Raw genomic sequence first — 20,955 nt, forward strand, 5'->3', positions numbered from 1 at the left:
AGCCCCACAGCACCAGGTCCCTCGGGCCGCGCAGACCCGCGGTAAGGAAAGAAAAAGCCAATGCGCATTTCTGCGTTGAAAACATTTATTTTACAACAGTGGTTTCAGATAACTTAGCAATCTTTATTTTAGTTTCTATTCAGACATACAATACACAAATTACCATGCTAAAACGTAAAATAAATCCTTCTGCCGTAACTGCGTGTATGTACAGGAGCTCAGTAGTATCGAGTGTTACAATCCACAAAGTTCAGACAGCCACATCTACTTACATACAATTCAAAGTATGGTCCTTTAGTAACATAACAAAATATATATGTCTATATTAGAATTGCTTTTCAGATACATTTATATTTCGATTGTGGTTTGTGGGGGTGGTTTTTTAATAATTTTTCCTTTTTTTAAAGATGGGCTCCCCCCCACCCTGCCCCGCCCGAGTTGAAGTACAGTGCAAAACGCGTTCTCTCCCGGCATCCTCCGCTCCCTCAGGCTTCATAAAGAGGCCAACACAACCAAACCCAACGATGAATTACTTAGTTCGGGGCCTTGCTCACATGCAGAACGAACACAAACCACCTTGGGTGTCTGTGGTAACACAAACCAAACCATGACACCCAGCCCCCGAAAAGCGGGCGAAGGTGGGGTGGAGTGGAAGGAAGGGCTGACGGCGACCGGCTCAGGCGGCACGCATCCCGACGCGGGAACAGCCAGTGTTTGGAACTTGGCAAACCTCGCAGTTCATCTACTGCGACGGACACAAACAGAACTTCAAACGTGTAAGTGAGAAAGGAATCCCCCCAACATTCCCCCGTTTCTGCATTTCGCATGTCGGGCGACAGCCCCTGGAGCCAACGGCCCGAGGCGGGCCGGCTGCGGGCTCTACCCAGCACGACTAGCAGTGATCTGGCGGTACACACGTACGCTGGCCACAATCACCGTGCCTTTACACAGATCACTGCCTAACTTCAGTTTTACGACTCGCAGTAACTCCAAGCCCTTACGAATCCAACCGGCAAGCACTGCACGCGGAGTACCAGGACCGACTGCAAACACGCCACGCTGTTCAAGTGTAAACTCACTCGAGCAAGGAGGGAAGGCCTTGGGAGCAGAAGATCGCTTTTCCTTTTCGAACAGCACAGCTCTCCCGCATGTACTGCCCATTTATTTATACAACAGGATTCTTCCACCGTTTCCTTCACCAGTCATTTAGCCTGAAAGATCTTGTTTGGGTTTTTGTTTTTTTTTCCTGCAGCTGAAAGGAGAAAGCACAATTCTGGACACACAAAACTCACACCGTCCACTTGTCTGGCTGAGTTCATAGCAGTACTTGGAGCCAAATTTCATGTTTTTACCACCAAAGGAAAAACAGCAGCAAGTACTAGGTGCACACCTGTTGTATAAATATATACATATGTGCATATATACATACAGACACACACGTGATGTTGCAACCCAAAGCCTCCAGCGAGGGCTTGGACCTTGCTCTGTGAGCTCACCGAGCCCCGCTGTGGGGAGGTACAATGTGGTGAAAACTAGTATAAGGAAAAAAACCAAATCAGCGTGTTCTATTACACCTCTAGCGATGAGTGCATCGACCACACGTAGAACACCCCACGTACCAGCCCATGTAAGTTCAAGTCATTCCAGAGCTGGGCCCTTGCCCTCCTCGCTACCACTGGGTTTCCCTTCTGTCCTCCGAAGGAAAGCTGGAGCAGGCAAAGCCCAGCTCAGGCCGGAGGGGCCGGGGACAGGGGACAGCTCGCAGAATTCAAGTAGATCGTTACATTTTTGGAAGGGTATGACGAGTAACCATGCACAGGCAGCAAGAGCACACCCACGTGGCTGGCTGTGGGGGAAAGGGAGCAGAGAGACAACAGCACTCGAGAATGAATGGCCACTTTATATAAGAGCTTCCTCTATACATATACATACATATATATATAACCATCAGAAATTCCCAGCATCTAGCCTTTTAACAAGAAAAAAATAACTGTGCACGTAATGTTGGCATTTGATTTCCAAACGAAGGTTTGTCTTCCAGATTTATGGCATTTGGCTTGTGCAAACATCAGACAGACGGCTTCCTTCACGCGGTTTCTTCTTGTAAAGAAAGCATCTTCTTGGAAGGAAATGGGAATTTCAGTCTCGCCGAGTCCCAGATAGTACATAAGCCTCCCAGCGCAGGACGTGGAGCAGACCACACAGTTCTTTCAGGACTTCAACACTGACAAATTTCCTGCCACCTTTTTAGCTATCAGTTACATTTCTTTCAAGATATTTTAAGCAGTTGTTGGTGTAATGATACGCTACAAACTAGATGATTTCCACTATAATACAGAGAAGCGGCATCAAATAATTAAGCATGTTAAGTTTATACCGACCTTACAATATAAACACTTGTACTGGGGGGGAGTTACTTTTCAGTGCTCTAAGATTAATGCATATTTAAACAGCATCCAGAATTATGAACATGAGGTGGGGGCTCCAAAAGCCTCCCTGACCACCTTGCAAGAGTCTCCTGTTCAACATGACGCCGATATCCAGTCACATCAGGTAGGAAAGCCTGCAGCACAAACACGTTTCCTAAATTATCTGGAAATGTCAAGAACACCGAAGGACACAAACTAGCTGAGAAAAGCAGGTACCTCTCTCAAGGAGCGCATACAGTACAAATGCTCTGATAGAACCTCCCCCAAAAGCACACTGGTGCCCCCCTACACCACACAACACAACCGCTTCACAGATGGGACAGAAATATATTTTCAGTCAGGCTCCTGCCCTGGTTACACCTGTAGTGTTCATAGGCTGACATGAAGGGTTTTGAAAACTCTATTCCCCCGACTACAGCACTGCTGCAGGACTCGGTATTTCTCAGTTCCGTGCTCAAGCCTTCCTCCTCAGCAGGTGTTCCTGCTCAGGCTGCAGGCTGTGCTCACCCAAACCTCGAAGAGCATCATGTTTTAAGTACACTATGAGCACTAATATCTAAAGCAGTTTAAAAATATTACAAATCTAAAAATAATACTAAAAAGGTAACATGGCTCTAAAACATCACTGCATGGAACCAGCAGAAATCTAACCCTATCAGACACCACTGAGGTTTACATAAACAAATTTATATACAGATAAATATTTAAGAATTTCCTACAAACTTCACTAACAAAATGAAACTGGCATTTAACAGGTGCGGTGCCCCTTCGGTCACTTCAAGTGGAGCGTACAATTCCTTGTACTACAGTGCGTTGGGGATTCCATCCCCAGGGAGGATGGGGCACCACAGGTCCAGCACCACCTCCTCCTCCAGCAGCTCGGCCGCGGCCAGGAGGGATGGTACCTCAGCACGCTCTGAGCGAGGCAGTAGCTTTCCCTGCTCACCCTAAGCTACAAATGGTTCTCCACGCAACACAGCTTGGGAATAAAGTCAGTGGTCCTTAACACCAGCCAGTGGAAGCTCTCCAGATCAGATTCTCCCCGATACTTCTCCTCATCAGGAGGAGCTACAAGTGCTAAGAAAATTGGTGCTGAAGAGGTTCGATGAGCTAGATGGAGGTGGCTGAACTACTGAAATGGAGGTCCTGGACAACTTGTAAAAAATTATACAGCTCTTAAGAAACAAAACAAAAAAACCAAAACCCAGCCGAAATATCCCATCAAAACAAGCAAACAAAAAACACAAAATGAAAACCCAAAGCTCAAGTTTTGATTCCGGCAACACGCTGAACAGAGATCAAGAGTGCTCAGGTTTAATTCTGGAAGGAAACATTCTGCATGTAAGCCAGGTAAGGGGCTGCAGTGCCTGCAACACTACGCTACTGCGGCTCTGGTGGGGACACTGCAGCTCCATCCGCCCAAGCTCAGAACTGCTGAGCAATCTTCTGCACCAGATTTTTAACCATTATTTCCAATACAACTTTGCATTCACTAGGATTCAACATGGCCTTTCGAAGTGCAACTGGTGTTAGAGCCCAGGATACTCCTGTACCTTACCTACAAGAGCAGAAAAACAGTGGGCATTAACCTACTTACCTTCCAATTACACAAGTTGTTTTAAAAAAACAATGTTTAAGCTGCTTTCTTATATACTTCACCAACTGCATTAATACTCAACAATCTTGAAGCCAGAGACTACAGAGTAACATAGACAAACTTAAAACAGTTTCCAAAACCATGAATATGCATCTAAAAACGTGTTTTCCCGTCATTCCCTGTAACTGTGATCTCAGAGTAGTCTCCCTTGGAGCATCCAACATCATTCTGGCATATAACAGCATACAGACTAATTTACTATTCACACACCACCCACAGACACAGCTGAAAGGAAGGCAGTCTCTCTCAAACCCATGCCTTGCTAAAACAGCAAATTTATCCTCAATGTCATCTTCTCCCAAGCAGTGGGAAACACTGATAATGGTATCGCCTCTAATCCTCATTTGCTGCCCGCATTTCGGTTCTGCCATCGGGAGCCTGCGGAGCAACTCCAGGTGCGTTACACACCTCCCCAGAGCCACAACCTCCTCCCAGACTTTCTAGTTCAGTGGAAGTAGCCCAGAGGTGTTAAGAAACAAGAGTATTACTCCAAATTAACACCGACATCCAGCCCCCAGCGTCACTGGGTCACAGCTGCAGCAACAACCGAAACAACTGGCTTTGTGTTGCCCGTCTAGATGAACAAGGGGCCACAGAGTATAACAAACTACAGTGCATGGGAAACAGCCTTTTCCTCGTTCTACTGCGTCACTCTGATCAACTATGCTCATTTACCAAATGTCTAGCACTATTTATTTTTTTTAACCAAGAATATATTTGCACAGATAAGGGCAGTTGCAACCAGCGAGGTTTTAGGGGACAAAGCCTGCAGATATTCAAGTATATTCCAGCGTGCAATTTGACATCAAGAACAGGCTTCAGGAAAAGTCTGTAAGGACAGCCAATGTGATGTTATTTTTTTAAGCCTAAAGATTGCTTTTCATTCCAAGGGGTCACACAAAGACTTTAGTTAAATAAGGACCTCAAACCAAATCAGACGCGACTGTCCTCAAAACCACCCAAGAGAGTTTTCCAGACAAAAGTATCTTCCAGTACCACCAAGTTTCATGTCTAAAAGAATGATCAACGTGGAAGAAATGACTCAACAAGCGTGCTACTGAGGTCTAGCCAGTTATTTAAGAGTAACATTTCTTTCTGAATTTTTGGGACCTGATGTGGTAACACAAGCATGCTTATTTGCAACAAGCTCACATGCAGGCAACAAACATGTGCTTGTACCAACAGCTACAGGGAAGCCTGATTTTGCAAACATCCCTCACTTAGCATTGAGACCGTGTTAAGAACGTTTTCTTCTACCCAGCATGTTTAACACAGATTCACGTCAGATTTTATGCGCTCCATCATTTTCAGCTCATGCAAACATAGTGTGAAAATATATTCAGAACAATCCTCTGGCAGGAGAGTCACCTTCATTTTCTGATGGTTTTCTTGCAGACCGACAGTGCTTTACCCCATTCAAAAGTAACACCTGGATCTCGTAACAGAGCAGCATGAAAGACCTTCAAAGCAAACACCAGGTGGAAGGCTGTAAATAGCCTCTCGACAGAAATAGGTGAAAAATGAAAAGGGGAGATGGGGGATACAAAGGACGGTAGAGGCATTGTGATATAAAACCACAAAGATCAAAATTAAAGAGGCTGTAATTAACTGCTAAAAGTGCCAAGTGTAGGTTCTCTGGTAGCTGTTCTAGATCCTGATTCCATGTCATCTAAAGCAAGATTATTAACAACAAAATATACCAGCAATTCAGCAGCTGCCTAAAATGCTTTGTTAACAGTTAAATCGCAATAAACTGTATTTCTAGAGCAGTATTGAATGTGATTTGGTTTCAAAATAGTACAGGAAACCTTTCAATGGTTTCCTCATAGTTGTTCTGAGGAAAAGAAACACATTGGTGTAAACAAGTCTAAATGCAAGACAATGTGCAAATTACACAATATAAACACAAAGGTGTGTTCTTAAAAAGCCATAAGTACTCCACAAAGACGTTCATGAGAAAATTAGAGACAGCGTATTATAAAAGCTTTAAAAAAAAAGGACACACAATACCCCATTTGTCTATCACTATCTCAAATTATTAGAACAAGTGTTTAAAACCCAGTTTTTTCTAAACATTTACGCTGTTGCCTGCTGTCTGCGTTTTACTCACTTGCTCAGTGAAAAACCAATTAACCAGTTTCACTTTAAGATTCTCATGCATTCAAAAAAAAAAGCTGCACTATTTGGTCTTTAGCAATTCAGGAAAATGACTGAACTCAAACCAAAACAGAATCATGCTTGAAGTTAAAATCCCACTGCCACCACCGAACAAACCCATTCACCGTTGGTTTTGTGACAAACTACAGTTTGCGGTTATGTTGTCACTGAAGATCGCCTTACACATAAATTGCTGTTCAAAGATTGGAAACTCTCCCTTCTTATTTTTCAAGGTAGATTTATTTAAGCTGAACACCAGCATTAAAGAGAACTCCAGCTCTGCAGGACTGGCATTTTTTGGTTCTTGGCTTTGTAAACTTGCTTAGATAACATAGGAATAGAAGAAGGAATAAAAGAACTGGTTTGTTGCACTCAAATGAAAATCATGAACTTTTAAAGGTCTTCAACAGCTCAGCTGTATAGAAGAATGGTGGCTTCTGTGAAATTTTTTCTTTTTAAATCTCATTTTTAGGCCAGTAGCACTGCTTAGAATGCAGAATGTCTCCATCACACTTATATTGTGACAACTCAATACATTACACCACAGACATTTAACATAACTCCATACATGCTATAAAAAAAAAAGGGAACAAAAAAAAGAAAGGAAACAAATAAGACCGTAGCTAAACTGCTTTAAATACTGCATGCTACAGCACTTCACGTATCGTCAAGATACGACACTGAAAGGTGACAAAAGGCTGAAGGGATTACAAAATATTTTCGGCAGGTTGGAAAGCTGCCGTCTTACTGTGGCAGAATTATTCCCCCTCCCCATTCCCTACTTCTAATGTTCATGATTCTAGTGTTGAGTTGGCCATGTAATTTTTTTTTATCCATTCTAATTACAGTGATTCCTTAACTTAATTAAATCCATCAGTGTGGTAGCTGGGGTGAGAGTCAGCTGTGAGCTGGGTCGTCTCCGTGGCTGATGCTGGCTGTATCACAATAGGTGCGTCTGAGGCCTCTGAAAAGTGAGACAAAAGGCTTAGCACACCAGGGGGAAAAAAAACAAACCAGCATCGTATGTTTTGGTAAGCATAAGTTACATCTCCCTGCAACACTCTGATAACGCAGTTTTATACTCCTCTAAGAGCATGATGTTAATTTACTGTTTTTCAGTCTGCACACAATACCATTCGACTCAAGTCTACGTGTGGAACATTTATCGTATTTCCTTCTCCATGTAAGAGCAGCTGATCCTTGCCCACCATTCAGCAATGCCCTTTAAAAACATGATCAGAGCACACACAAGGCTCTACAATTTTTGAATTAGTTTAATTCTACAGAAATAGCATCATATCTTCACAAAGAGTATTAGATATAGCTATTAGGGGAGCAGTCCCATTTCCTTTACGCCTGACGGGGCTAACATAACTACCTTGACACCCCGCATCCATTGGGGTCACAGGTGTCTGGCTGGTAACGTTACTCCAACAAGTGGGAAGGAAGCCAAATGATGGTGACCTGCTGGCTCTGAAGCTGACTTAGGGTTCAGTGAAGACCCTCCTGGAGTTTTCAACAACTATAGCTCTGGTGTTAGTGTTACCCACGTAACTCTTGTGCCACAAGCATTCCATCACCGTCACCTACAATCCGAGACCTGTGCTGATCTCTACAAAGCACATGCTGTTCCTTAACCAGCACACAGAGCACCTGGTCAGAGACTGACGGTCATTCTAGAAATCTCACAGCGTTACCTACCCCTTTCATCTGACTGCAACTGTGCCTCCAAGTCCTCTGGAGAGACGTAGTATTCCTGCTCTTCACCTTCAGGAGGTTTGGGTTTACACTTCCCACAGCAACAATTACAGCAGCAGCACAGACAGCAACAGCAATAGCAGCCTGTGATGAGCCCACAGAACACAAACAAGGCCTGCAGAGGGCAGAAGACAGAGAAATATTTATAACCTGTGCCTACCACGCTGTGACCACTGAGTTTGTGAGACTCAGATATGGAAACCAAAAATATAGCAATGTAGAGGCAGAACTTACTAGCTACAGTTTTATACTTCATCACCACGATATATTTAAAAATATGTGCAAAACTGGCCACCGCTCTCAGCATTTTACACTGGGGTGAGTACTGCCAACCTGGTTTACTTGAATTCCTACCATTTACATTTAAGTGCACTATTCTGCTACACCTAGAAGAAGATACAGGTCTAAGAAGTGTATCTATATTAAAACCTAGAGGTACAATAGTTTAGGATGGACTGTAACTGACACACAGGTCGCAATGTACCTACAGCACGGACTTTGACCCACCCAAGGCTGTCAGCATGGCTGCAAAGCTCACCATGAACTCTGAAATGCAAAAGCCTAGACAATTTCAGTATGAGAAATATGTAATGTGCAACATATAGGTTTTTTGCACTTTTGAGTAAATGTGGTCATCTTAAAATGTGTTACTTAAAAAGATAGAAGGATATTACACTTAAAGATAATTCAAGTCCAGTAAAATACAGTAATTCCTTGGTACTGGCAGAAGACCCCGAGAAGGCACATATATGACAATTGTTACACCTACTGCATGCGTGCACTACTTTCAAGCAACCTTTTTGCATGCATTTGTGAGGAAAACTAAGCTTGCAGTATAATTCTGGTTTACTGGTGATACACCTCCTGCTGCACAAGAAACAAGGACAGGCAACTGAACAAATAACCAGGAGTCTCTCAAATCAGAGAAGAGCTGAAGTGACATTCGTTCAGGGAAGCCCCTGAGTAATTTCTAAGAAAACTTCTAAACAGGATCTCCTGTGTGAGCTCAAGTTCACAATCAGGACTCGTTTTGCAAAATCATTTAGCAGGTATTAACCAAACAGAAAAGCCCCCAAATCCTCATCGCTTAAATCCACTAGAAGGAACTACACTTCTCTTGGCAATAAGTCTTGCTTATTAGGCCTGTATCACTGAAAGGCAATAGAAAAACACTTCTGAAATACAGACTAACACAGCAAGAGAACGTTACTCACCAGGTGTCAGAAATCAGCAATTTCCAGAAGTAAAAACAAACACAATTTTCAAATGGAGCTCTTTAAGAGTTTTAAATGCCAATCCAGAATAACTTCTCTTTGCACTTTTATTTACCTTTGCCCACCAGCTGGATAGCACGAAGTATGTGTTCACATTTTCTTCACCGAACTGTTCTGCTACATACAGACCCAGAGAACCATACTTATCATAGATGTTTCGCTTTGTGGCATCGGTCAATATTGCGTGTGCATTATTGATCTCTTTGAATTTTTCTGCTGCCTCTGGATTATCAGGGTTTTTATCAGGATGATATTTCAAAGCAAGTTTCCTGCAGAAAGAAAAAAAGAGATAGTTATAGATTAAAAACTGGGATTTGGGTTCCTGGTTTTTTGATATTTTTTTTTTTTAATTCCATAGCCTGTCACTCAAGGGAGACTTTCAAGTTCCAGTTGGTTTCCTTCATCTGTGATTCAACTCCCCTGATGATTCTTCCTTAGATGATAACAAAAGGCTACAGCACTGCCTAGCTTAGTTCACAGGACTGACTTCAGACTGCTGGATTTGGCCCTCAGAAATTCAATGGAAAAAAAGAGAGACACTGAAGAAAAGTAGTACTCTTTTTTACCCCTCAGTTCCTGCAATTTCCACCAGTAAGTTTTGCTCCTGCTAAAGCAAAGACCAAGCTAACAGAAAAAAGACACACCGCAAGCCTAAGATATAGTACCAAAGGCTAAATAAAAGCAAGCTGCCACAGCTAATCTGCTATGTCTGAACACAAAAATAGAACAGACAATCACTTGTGGTTAATTCACCAATTCCTGTACAGGAACAAAGTACTTTTCAGTTCAAGGCTTGCTAGAATAGAAAAAGCTTCAGAGTTTCGAGATACCAGGAAATCACAACGTACCTCCCTTAATCATGCCAGATCTCTTACAACTAAATGACAGCAGTTTACAGTCCCCGGAGATCTCTGAACACAGCACAAGAAAAAAATCAGATTAAGCACTGATAAATTTGCTAGTTCTGACATGGCCCAAGATATTTATAGAAATGAGTAGATATAACTGGCCAAACCTCCTTTTAAACAGAAAAAAATGCTGTTTTGCCATTTGAGCCATTTGTGCTCCCAAGTAGAAAAATGATACAGAACTGTATGCTAACAGTCCTCCTCCACCAAAAAAGGTACTTGTCCTCCTACAGAAAATCACCACAAAGTCCCATATTTGAAAGATACACTAGAAGCCCGCAGACATTGGCATGACAACTTTACAGTGAGGAAATATTGAGAGAAACGTAAAATAAGGATTTGTGCAAGCCCACATTTGGGCATGCATGCAAGTATATCACAGCTTTCAGACAATAAATTGAGTGTGCACTTGAAATACTCAAACTGTAAATGATGCTGCTCCGCTAAATAATGGGGTTGAGGACTGAAATAATCACAGTTTTTATAGTTAGAGGGAGGTTATACAAACCTGGAAAGGGCTTAGCTACTAGCAGGCTGGCTGCAACAGATAAATATTTTTAATTTCCCATTTCCTACACGTACACAAACCCCATAGCCCACAGGCCAGCAAAGGATGTTCCCATGGAATGAAAACAAAAGGTGTCAATCCTCCTCTTGTAAAGCAACAGCAGAGGAAACAAGATTTGATGAAGGTTCAGGTAAGTACGAAGCAGCTACGTTTCTCCCTAGGATTGAGTTGGGTTGTGCCTCCAAAAGAAAAACCATTGCAGTTTTTCCCCCAAGAAGGTAAAATTATTTTCCAGTTGCTAAGGCCTGAAGATTGCTGATTTAAACTTCCAGTTAAAGGTTTTAGGAAGACACAGTTGATTTTTGAGAATCTGTGGACCCAATTTATTCAGGCTTCACCATGTAGTTGCCATCAGTATTAAAATGTAACATTGAAAGGGAAAAAGTTCCAATAAATGTTAAAGACTAAAAGGAAACAATTCCCAAAATTAATATCTTCAAGTAAAGATTACTACTGACCCCTAGTGTAACGTTAAATACATTGCCACTTGTCAAACAGTCTACACGACTGGAGCTCATGCTTAATAAGGTGAAGAAGCAATGGCATTTAAGCAGATTTGGGGGGAATGTGGAAAGAGAGGATGTTGCAGGACTTTTGTTTGTTTTTATTTGGTCAGTGTGAAGCCCTTTCATGTGTCTAAGAAGTGAAATAAAGTTAAAAAATCCTCTTTTAAAAATAGTAACTCCACATAGAATAAGAAATTTTGAATGGATTTTTTAAAAAAGTCATTGTTGATACTCAGTTTTCATCCTTATTTGCATCTTTAATCTATACCTCACTGTGCCAGCATTGGACATGATGGACAAGAGGGCAATACTACACATCTGTGGTCTCTGTAAGCCAGACAACAGGCTATATAACATGAAGAATTTAGCTCTGATCACACTGTCTTAAAACTCTGTTCAACTTTAGATAAAGACCTTTCAGAATGATACTGCATATCTGAGAATTTAACCTACTAGAGATGAGATGTGAAAATTTAACAGCACTTAAATACAAAGCCTCGGCAGGGTTTTACATCAACTTTTGCAAGAAGCAACCATGTTTTCACCTGGCTTTCTTACGTGTTTTTTTTGCAAAAGGCATAAATAAACCAACCTGAGCCTGTATGTTAATATGACATCTGTTGAACACTTAAAGCTACTTGTGCTATTGGGCAACAGGTGTAAAACTTGAACCTTTACCTGTATGACTTTTTGATATCATCTGAAGTGGCATTCTTGTCCAACCCCAGCACGTGGTATAATGATTCTCCAGAGGTAGAGAGGGAACGTTGCCTCTGGTCTGCCATCTCGAACTAACCTGAAGAGAGAACTGGTCCCTGCCAAAAAAGAGGTTAAGATATACTTAAACGAAAAAGAACACAGACCTCAGTAGTCAAATCACCCTTGAAAACAGAACTTGCGTGTGAAAATTCATCTTTTGTAAGGTTTAAATGTGCTTTGAGAAGACTATTAACTTATGTGGAAGTTAAAAAGCTACAAAACTCAGTTAATTATCAGTGAAAGCAACTACTGCATTTTCAGCACAACACAGGCACCCTAGAATCACTGCTGTACATACTCAACTCTTCTTTCCAAAAACCCAAAATCAAGAGCTGAGGTATAGCTATAGATATGTACTGCATAAACATCCTTAAAGCTGCTCCATCTTCTTTCTTAGTCTCAATATTAAGATAATTTATTTGTGATAATACCTATAAAAACAACTTGACAACAGATAGGTTGCTATTACATTAAGTCTGTCTTTTTGTACCCCACTTGCACAGGAGTACGCAATTTCATTTGTATTTTCAATTGCATACGTTCTGTTACATTAAAAAAATTTATAAAACCTCCATGCACGCTCCAACACCCCAGCCTCCCATCTCATCACTGTCACCAGGTTGAGCAGAATCCTTTAGACAAACCCTGTTTGACTAGGTCTGTGCACCCCAATATGAGAGAGGGAATGCCTGCCCACTTACATAGGGGAAATCTCTTATAATTTAAAGTCATGGCTCAAACATTTAACATATATTACAGTTAAAATCATACTACTTGAACGTGAATTAACCTCCTGCTCCAAATTCAAATGGGAAAGACCCTAGAGGTCTCCCCTGTGCCATGCCACGGAGTGATATGGTTATGTCCTCTAACATCCTGAGGAGATTAGCAGTTGCCATTCCTTAGCTGCAGAACTGCAGCAAGGATGAGCATCGAAGAGAAAGACTATTGGCTATTTTTGGATTATGTCATTACAGTTAGCCTACACCAGATTATGTAGTCTTTGAAAAAGATATTTAAAGCACCAGACTTTTCTAATTTAACCCTTTATCTTATATAACAAAGTTAATAACTTTGGCTTTTAAAAGGCTACCTGAAAGAAACACTCTCAGACGTGGCATCTTGCACTGCCTGGTTCTTGGTATGACCTCATAATGCTGGTACGCTTCACAAGAAACACAGTTCTGTTTGTACCAACACGTGGGTATTGTCATGCCTGTACAAGCGTGACTAGGTGGCGAAGATGTGGATATAGCCATTCTGACTTTCTTGTTCATCTCAGAGCCTACTGTTCACTACTCCTCTGCATTTGGCCTCTCCAACTTTAGATCAGTTTAACACTGGGCACTGCGTCCAGCTTCTTTGACTGGAATACACCAGCTAAACTAGGAAACTCTCATTGTATTTCCTTCAAGTGGTCATTGACAGCTCTGGTAAGTTTAATTAAAGGCTACCTAAAAAGGAAGCCATACATTATTATTAATAATAATAAAAGGTCTAAATCCTCATGCTTTGGCTACGAATTCAAAATACACCCCAAATCTGGAAAGTGAATATGTGCATAGTGAGAGAAAATATTTCTTTTGAAGAATACTGTTCAGCTACCAAAAGGTTTCTGTGAGAGAGGAAAATTATTGAGTTTTACAGACACAATTCAACTGATTCACTGATTTGGGCACAATCTCATTCAGAAAAGGGGGGAAAAAAAAAATCAGGAAAGAAATCCCGCACCCAGGGATACACCAGGCAGAACCCTCTGCAACAGCCTTTTCCCATGCACAGCTACAGGTGAAGCTGGCCGCAGCCTCCCAGCCCCCTCCACCCAAGCAGTCCCACTGCTGAGGTCAATGACTGATGATCCTGATGTCTATCTGGTAATCTAGCTAATCACACAGGCCTGCTCTGACCGCCGCCCTGGCTCCCCCACGCAGCTTCTCCTGCTCTCCAACCACCACCACTTCCTCGCAGCCTCCCTACGATAACGCTCCTGCAGCTCTATCATGCCGGTCACCTGTCAGCAGCAGCCAGCCAAGGGGAGCGTCTATCACTACTGCGCTTTGCCAGGGACCTGTGGGATTACTCTGAAGACTGGGGGGTGGGGGGAAATAGCATCCTGGTTGAAACTGTACATGATAATTTAGATCTTCCAAAGGGATTGCTTCAAACTGGAGCTTCAAGGGCATTATGAACATTTGTGTTGTTTAAAGTCTGCAGCTCTGTTCAGGCGTAACAAACTTCCTTTAAAAATCAATCCAACATGCCTTTGGTGCACAGATGCTGCAGATCACAGGTATACACTATGTGCTGCCTAATAAAATCTCCGCTGTTAAATTAGGGCCAATCTGTTTAATAAAAATAAATTCAATTTGATCCAGGCAATGTCTATCAGTCCGCAGGCTGCCCGTCAAGAATAAAGACAGACGCAGGAATAAAATTCCACGCTGCTGCAATCTTTAATCGCTTCAATCCGAACAGCTCAGGGTATCTGGAGTTCGGTGGAATGAGGTGTCTGTTTTTCAATACTGGCATGAATTGAACACGTTGGCCTTGGCAGAAGAGTGGAGGACAAGGTGGTAATGGGAATTCATCTGGGAAGCTTGTTATTTAAGGGAACAGAAGAGTATTATACCTAGGAACACAACCTTTGGCTTTTTAAATATGAAACAGACAATAAAAGTGCAAGTTATTTAAGTTCGGAGCACTCCATAAACCAGGATATTATCTATCCTACTGTTTTTACAAGTGGCTCTAATTCACAGTACTGAAAGCTGCTCTGTATTTTTAAAAAAGTCTTGTATTCAGCAGCAACAAGCCATCTGCTACATATTCTAACCAAGCAGGATGCCCTGAAGAGGTTTCTCTCCGAAGGCTCTGAAGAAAGGTAATCCCCTGGATTAAACAGCACACTGTTTAACTATTTGTGTACCAGAATATCCTGCATTAGTCAGCTTTACCAGAAAATGCAACTGTTTCCAGCATGACTAGGTAAGTATAATTTGTACCACCTTGCTGAAAAGACTTATATTAAACCTGATAGGTTATATAGGGAAGCCAGCGTAGCATTTTAAATACATCAATGGTAAATTGAACCTTAGAAAGGCCAATTTTGTTTTTAGCTTCCCAAAATAATCCTGTCAAGTTTCATGAATCTGGTGATATCTGAGTTTCTGCCAGCTCTGCTGACCCTTTTATAAGTTGTATTTAACTCATTAAAATGGCAAACTATCATTACAGCCGAGAAAAAGGAGTAGTTCTCTGCCAGTTTAGGAAATTACTCACAGAACATCCCAAGGAATGCCAGCACCAAAAAGGGTGATGGCAGAGCTGGTGGCCAAAAGCAGGGAACGAGGACTAAAATTTCATCTGACCCTGCCTCAAGATGCTGCAAAGAATTTAACTGGAGGGGGAAGATCAACTTTTCCAAGAAAACGTGCTTAGCTGTATGGCAGGACAGAGGGTGGAGGTTACTGACGCTGCGCGCACAGGGAGCCGAGGTTTGTAAAAACACTGCAATGCATCTGTCGGATCCCTGATGGAAAGAGCCGCCTTGTAGCGATAAAGGGACAGAGGCCTAATTCAATGGACAGTATCAACAGTATTTCAGCGTTGTTAGCATCTGAAAGCAGGCTAACAGCAGGACTTTTAATTCCACTTCAAGTATGAAGCATTCAGTATTCATGAACGTTTGTGGTTTCACTGGAAACCATAAAGTAACATGTTGTCTGCAATATCACTTCTCCCATTTCAAATTAGTTCTGTACATTTCCCCATTTAAGTCAGAAAGCACAGCCGCTCACTTGAATTTCCGCACTGGAGGAACTCTGCTTTTGGAAGGAGTTGTGGCTGTTCAGCTCCACTGATAAAAATCAGAAGGGGCAGAGGAAACCAAACAATGTTAACTTCAAAAAATACTACTACAGCAGAACACTGGGGTACAATCTTCACCAGAATTTAAATTTTCTTAATACCTATATATTCATAAGCTTACGTTACTGAAAAATAAAAACAAAATCACACCATTAAAGCAGGTACCATTGCACAGACCTTTACATATGTGCTGTTCATAATTTTAGTGAAGTTTCTATCTTCAATGTAGGGATTCTAGCTGCCAACAGTTGTTCCAAGAAGTGAAATCCTGCTGTAACGGACAAAATCCACCACCTCCTGATGTGGTAGATGATACTTACCTACTAGACACAGGTTAATGGAAGGTCACTAGCCTTAATGGATACTCTCTATCCAAACTGCATGTTTGCAAACAAGTTCAGTTGAAACCAGAAGAACAGAACAGCTTCCCAGTCTTTCCTTACGATGCCAGTAACACGGACAATAGAAAAACCCCAAAAGGGGCAAATAAGAAACAAAAAGAACGAGAAAGACACTCAAAGCTGGAAGTGCTGGACAGAAGAGGTAGGCTGCTGTCGTAGCACAACCCAACCCCACCAAGGCACCAACCCTGCAAGTGTGTTTCATACAAACTGTTACGTTGTCAAGCCCTCTGCAATTACAGTTTTAAGAACATATTAGCATACGATTAAAGAGTCTATCTTGGAAATATTGTTTTGCCAGCTCTTACAAAAATTCTGTCTAGTTGATGCTTTATTATACAACTTTAGGAAGCTCCCGCATATTTTAGGAAAGATTTGTATTCCACAAAGCATTTCTCATTACTGACGGGTAAAATATGTCAGTTAAATTTAAGATTACTAGCTTTTCAAGATTTCCAGTGTAAAAAAATTAACTACAGGCATTAATCTTCGAATAATTTATTTTATCTGAACCAGTATTTACTAGTATAAGTCTAAATAAAAACACCAAGTCAGAAAACACTTAGTAAATATTGATTTATCACAAAAATGAAATAGCATCACTGGCCTCCGCATCCTGTCCATCTGTCTCAGATTCATTTAGAGCCTTTCTCACAATCTGGTATTTTTTCGAGGATGAAAAAAAATAATTTTTATAGGGGAGGGAGAGAAACATATACAAGATTGTATTATCAAGAAAAATATGAGGTGTTTTAAGCTTGCCTTCATGAGGTATTAGAGAGTTCTATAAGAAACTTTGAACTTTGTTTCCTCGGCATTCTTTTAGTTAGTCATTGAAATGCAAAATAAATCAAAAAATACAGTACTTACCTGGTGTCTAGTTCGAATATTCTAAGGCAAGTGGTAACAGCCTCCACACGATTCTAAAACTGAATCTCCTATAGATAAAACAAAAGCAAATCAATTGTTCGCTAACTCTTGTGTTGAGGGCTCTCTTCCAAATTATCATCACATTATTTTATTTTAACAATACTTGTAATATGCTAAAGACAAGACAGAAGTGAAATAACAAAAATGTAACCTTCTATACTTATACAGAATTTTCACTTAAAGCAGGCAAGTATTGAAGCCACCGGGAATGTGGAGGCATGCTGCAGTCTGGATGCGTTCAGTAGGCACGCACCTTCCTATGACAGGGTCAGCTGGCATCAGAAAATGTATTTTAAAGGCTGCATTTAAGTATTTTCATTATGCTTTCACTCAAATGCCACCTCGATATGAAAGTCCAGAATAAAACAGAAGTGTTTTTACCATCCAAAATATTTTATACTACAGTAGGTTTCCACAATGTAAATACTTACCTTTCAAATTGATTAGCTGTCAGAGTAAGTTACAAACATTTTGAAGCATAGATTCAAGGGCTCTGTGCTTCTATCTGTAGCTTCAGCTTCTTTTCCCAAACCTTCTACCACAGGAAAGACACACACTTGTCTAAAATAAAGATACCAGTCTTCACACTGAAACTCTAATAACCATTATCTGTTTAAGACTTTGGACGTTTTCAACTTAAGCATTTGTGAAATACCTGTACTTAAAACAAGAGAAGTGTGTTTTTTCAAGTCTTGATAATCTGTAATGTTGTTAGAGAGAGACAGCTAAAGAAGCTTAGCTAATACAGCGGACTACAAGCGCCGGCACACGAGAAGCGGGCACACAGCCTGCTCTACCACCCTTCAAGGGAGCAGCCAAGCACAGGCACAGGGCAAGGCAAACCACAGCGGAGTAAGACTCTGCAACAGCCTAGAGAGGTGTAGTGGTGTTCACATGCCAGATGCCTTAATGACAAATCAACCTAATTTAAAAAAAAAAATTTCAATATAAAAACAGTATTGTCTGTACAGCACCTTTCTTTGCAAGTTATTAACAGCACTGCCACTAAGATGAAGGAGACGCACAAGAGTATGGAGCAGCTGAACGTTACTCTGCCATTTCTAACACCATTCTGCCCAGCATCAAAATTGGTTCATGTGCTTCAACAGAGGAGCGATGCCAGCTCATTTTGCCAGGACAAACGCCCATCAAGAAAACCACAGTTTTATCCTATTCACACTCCCTCTTCCCGAAGCAGATTACCCAAAGAAGAAACAAGCCTCACTTCAGCAGACAGGGAGGAAGAGAACCTGAGATGACCCAGCAACACAAGCCCCTTCTCTCAGCGGTCAAGGCAAAGTTAGACAGATTGCTCCAGATCACCGATCACACAAAATTAAGAGAACAAATGGACAAGAGGAGCCTGGTACATGCTAGATGATGCTACAGAAGAATTTAGGGAAAAATCACTTCAACAGATTAAAGTATCTTTCCAATTAAGCAGCTACAGGATACATCTAACCCACGTCATTAATCACAAAGTCACTTATGCATTAGATTAGTAACAAACTTAGTGAGTGTAACTGCAGAGCAGCTCTTACCCGGCAAGTCATCGTTTAATCATCATCCAAACTCTTTCAACAGATTCCAGAGAACAAGCTCTGAATGTACTTGAGAAATAAACTCCCCGTTCAATTAAAAACTACATCTTTCACGAACTTGGAGGGTTTGGTGCTGCAGACGGAGATGTTGGGAACACACCTGGTAAGCTGCTGTCGTTACTGACCACAGAATTTGTTTTATGCAATCTGTAAGAAGCTGCTTGATCTTAGCAGCATGTCCATAAATAAGAATGAACCAACCAACCGCTAAATAATCAGCTTACTGTTGATAGATCTATTTAGTTCATTTGATAGATCCCGTCAGAGGACTCTCCCTGAAAAACGAAAGGCAGGGAGCACACAAGCTACAGGGAGAGTTTAAACTTTCTCACTCAGCATGTGCAATATGAGAGGGTGAACCACCTCTCAGATGAGAAGTGTCCCGTTTTGTGAACCCATGAAAGCTTCCAGGCTCCCTGCCCACTGTTCCCTTCATTACAAAGTGATCAACAACAGAGTGATTTTAACATATTCTTTAGAAGGCTGCGGATGGTGTCAGGGCTAGCTATCAGAATTATGAGCCAGGCTCTTCGGACACTGGCAACTGGAACAGACCTACTCAGATGGACGAGTCCACCAGTTTTGCCTGTGGTCTCTGTAAATCTTCTCTTTCAATCTCTAGCTAGCAGATGCACAGAAATTCTTATTTCCTAAATAAGCTCTACCTTCATGCCGAGATGAAGACATCTTTAAATTTACCACTAATTCCGTTTCAGACAGCAACCTAAGCTTCAGAAATGTTGACAGTCAAACTGATCAACAGCTACAATATGCTTAATTTATGGATGTACACAGTTGGAAATCTGTGAGTGGAACAGGAGAAGAAAGCAAAGTCCAAACATACTTTGGAGATTTGATTATACTAGCTTGCCTTTGACAAAATGAGATATCCTGCTAAAGTCAGCATTTGGCACATAATGAAGTAAATGAAATTACAATGATGTGTGGATAGAAGCTTCAAACAGCTCAAATAAAAGATTCCGGCCCACACCTCATCAGAAGTCCGTCAGAAGAAAAATCTTTATTTTTCATAGCACACATACACAATACCTAGCTATGTACAGAACTCAGAATATACAGAAAAGTCATTTTTTTATGTTAATATGGTTGCAAGTACCAATCTTGTCTTCAGCCTCACCGTTATGCCAATACCAAGTTTCATCAACAGCAGAAAGCCTGATTTACAGCTGGAAATAACTGAACAAGACCAAAATAAATTCCAAAGGAAGCCACCACTTACAAAAGAATCAAAGTACACGAGAAAGCCGTGCCAGCATCCCGCATCGCCTCTCCCTCACTGCAGCCTCCTGTGCGTGCTCCCTGCCAGCACCGCGGCCATCCGCAGGACGCCTTTCTGGGGTTTTGCTCTCTGGGTGTCTGTTGCAACCGGCAATTCTAATTTAGTGACTCAGGAATGTTTTGATCTACCCATCCAATCTCATTATTCAGCAGGCCAGATCCACTGACCCAGAGCTCTACATAATACCCTGCTTGTAATGGCTTGTATACACCTTCCCTCCTTATTACATGATATTCACAATACAAACAAAAGGACAGAAAATGAAGGGACAGATGCCAAAAAAGAAACAGAAGCATTTAAGATCAAGATTAACGGATGTTACCATGTTTCAAAAAACACAAAAACTCAAAGGGAATAAGCAATTGTTTAAGAGGCAGAGAATTTATACGTAAGTATAAAAATCAGAACATTAAAGAATGACGAAGATACGATAACAAAAGCAAGCAAAGCTACACAAATACAAACTTTATTCAATAACTCATTAAAACTGTGATAAGTTTTGTAACACAGATGAAGAAATATACTTAGGAAGTTTGCGTGTTCTTTAAACCATTCTCCTCACACTAAAACCAGCTATTCTAGCCTCGTTTGTCCTGCAAATCTGAATTTGATTCATCTAATATTATATTTCCCCATATACTGTGACCATAAATAGTCTACCTCTAACCAAGACATACATACTACCTTTTCCTTACAGAAATCAGACACGTTCTCAGATCTAGTCTTTTTGATAAAAAGGGCCTCTGTTTCTTCTGTCTACCCTAACCTCCTCTGACAGATGCAGGAGAACCATTTTTATTTAACAGTTCTATTAACAGAATTGTCATCACCCTGCTCGGT

The 20,955-nt window shown here is 41.3% G+C and overlaps 1 protein-coding gene across 3 annotated transcripts in view; it reads right to left on the reverse strand.

Moving 5' to 3' along the window:
- Positions 1 to 1,880: 1,880 nt before the first annotated feature.
- The window catches only part of DNAJC5 (DnaJ heat shock protein family (Hsp40) member C5), a 33,336-nt gene continuing 14,261 nt past the window's right edge, over positions 1,881 to 20,955 (reverse strand). The window contains exons 1-6 of one of the 3 annotated variants that reach the window (XM_064465434.1): positions 17,646 to 17,776; positions 17,155 to 17,222; positions 11,936 to 12,072; positions 9,331 to 9,544; positions 7,945 to 8,116; positions 1,881 to 7,207 (exon numbers count right to left, since the gene is read on the reverse strand). In XM_064465434.1, the coding sequence (XP_064321504.1) occupies positions 7,104 to 7,207; positions 7,945 to 8,116; positions 9,331 to 9,544; positions 11,936 to 12,042 (597 nt within the window). In that variant the 5' untranslated portion in view covers positions 12,043 to 12,072; positions 17,155 to 17,222; positions 17,646 to 17,776 and the 3' untranslated portion in view covers positions 1,881 to 7,103. Of the gene's footprint in view, positions 7,208 to 7,944; positions 8,117 to 9,330; positions 9,545 to 11,935; positions 12,073 to 16,203; positions 16,322 to 17,154; positions 17,223 to 17,645; positions 17,777 to 20,955 lie in introns of those variants that run through there. The other 2 variants (XM_064465433.1, XM_064465435.1) reach the window with 2 other exon arrangements.

Source organism: Phalacrocorax carbo, chromosome 14 (assembly GCF_963921805.1).
Source record: "Phalacrocorax carbo chromosome 14, bPhaCar2.1, whole genome shotgun sequence".
Lineage (NCBI taxonomy): Eukaryota > Metazoa > Chordata > Aves > Suliformes > Phalacrocoracidae > Phalacrocorax > Phalacrocorax carbo.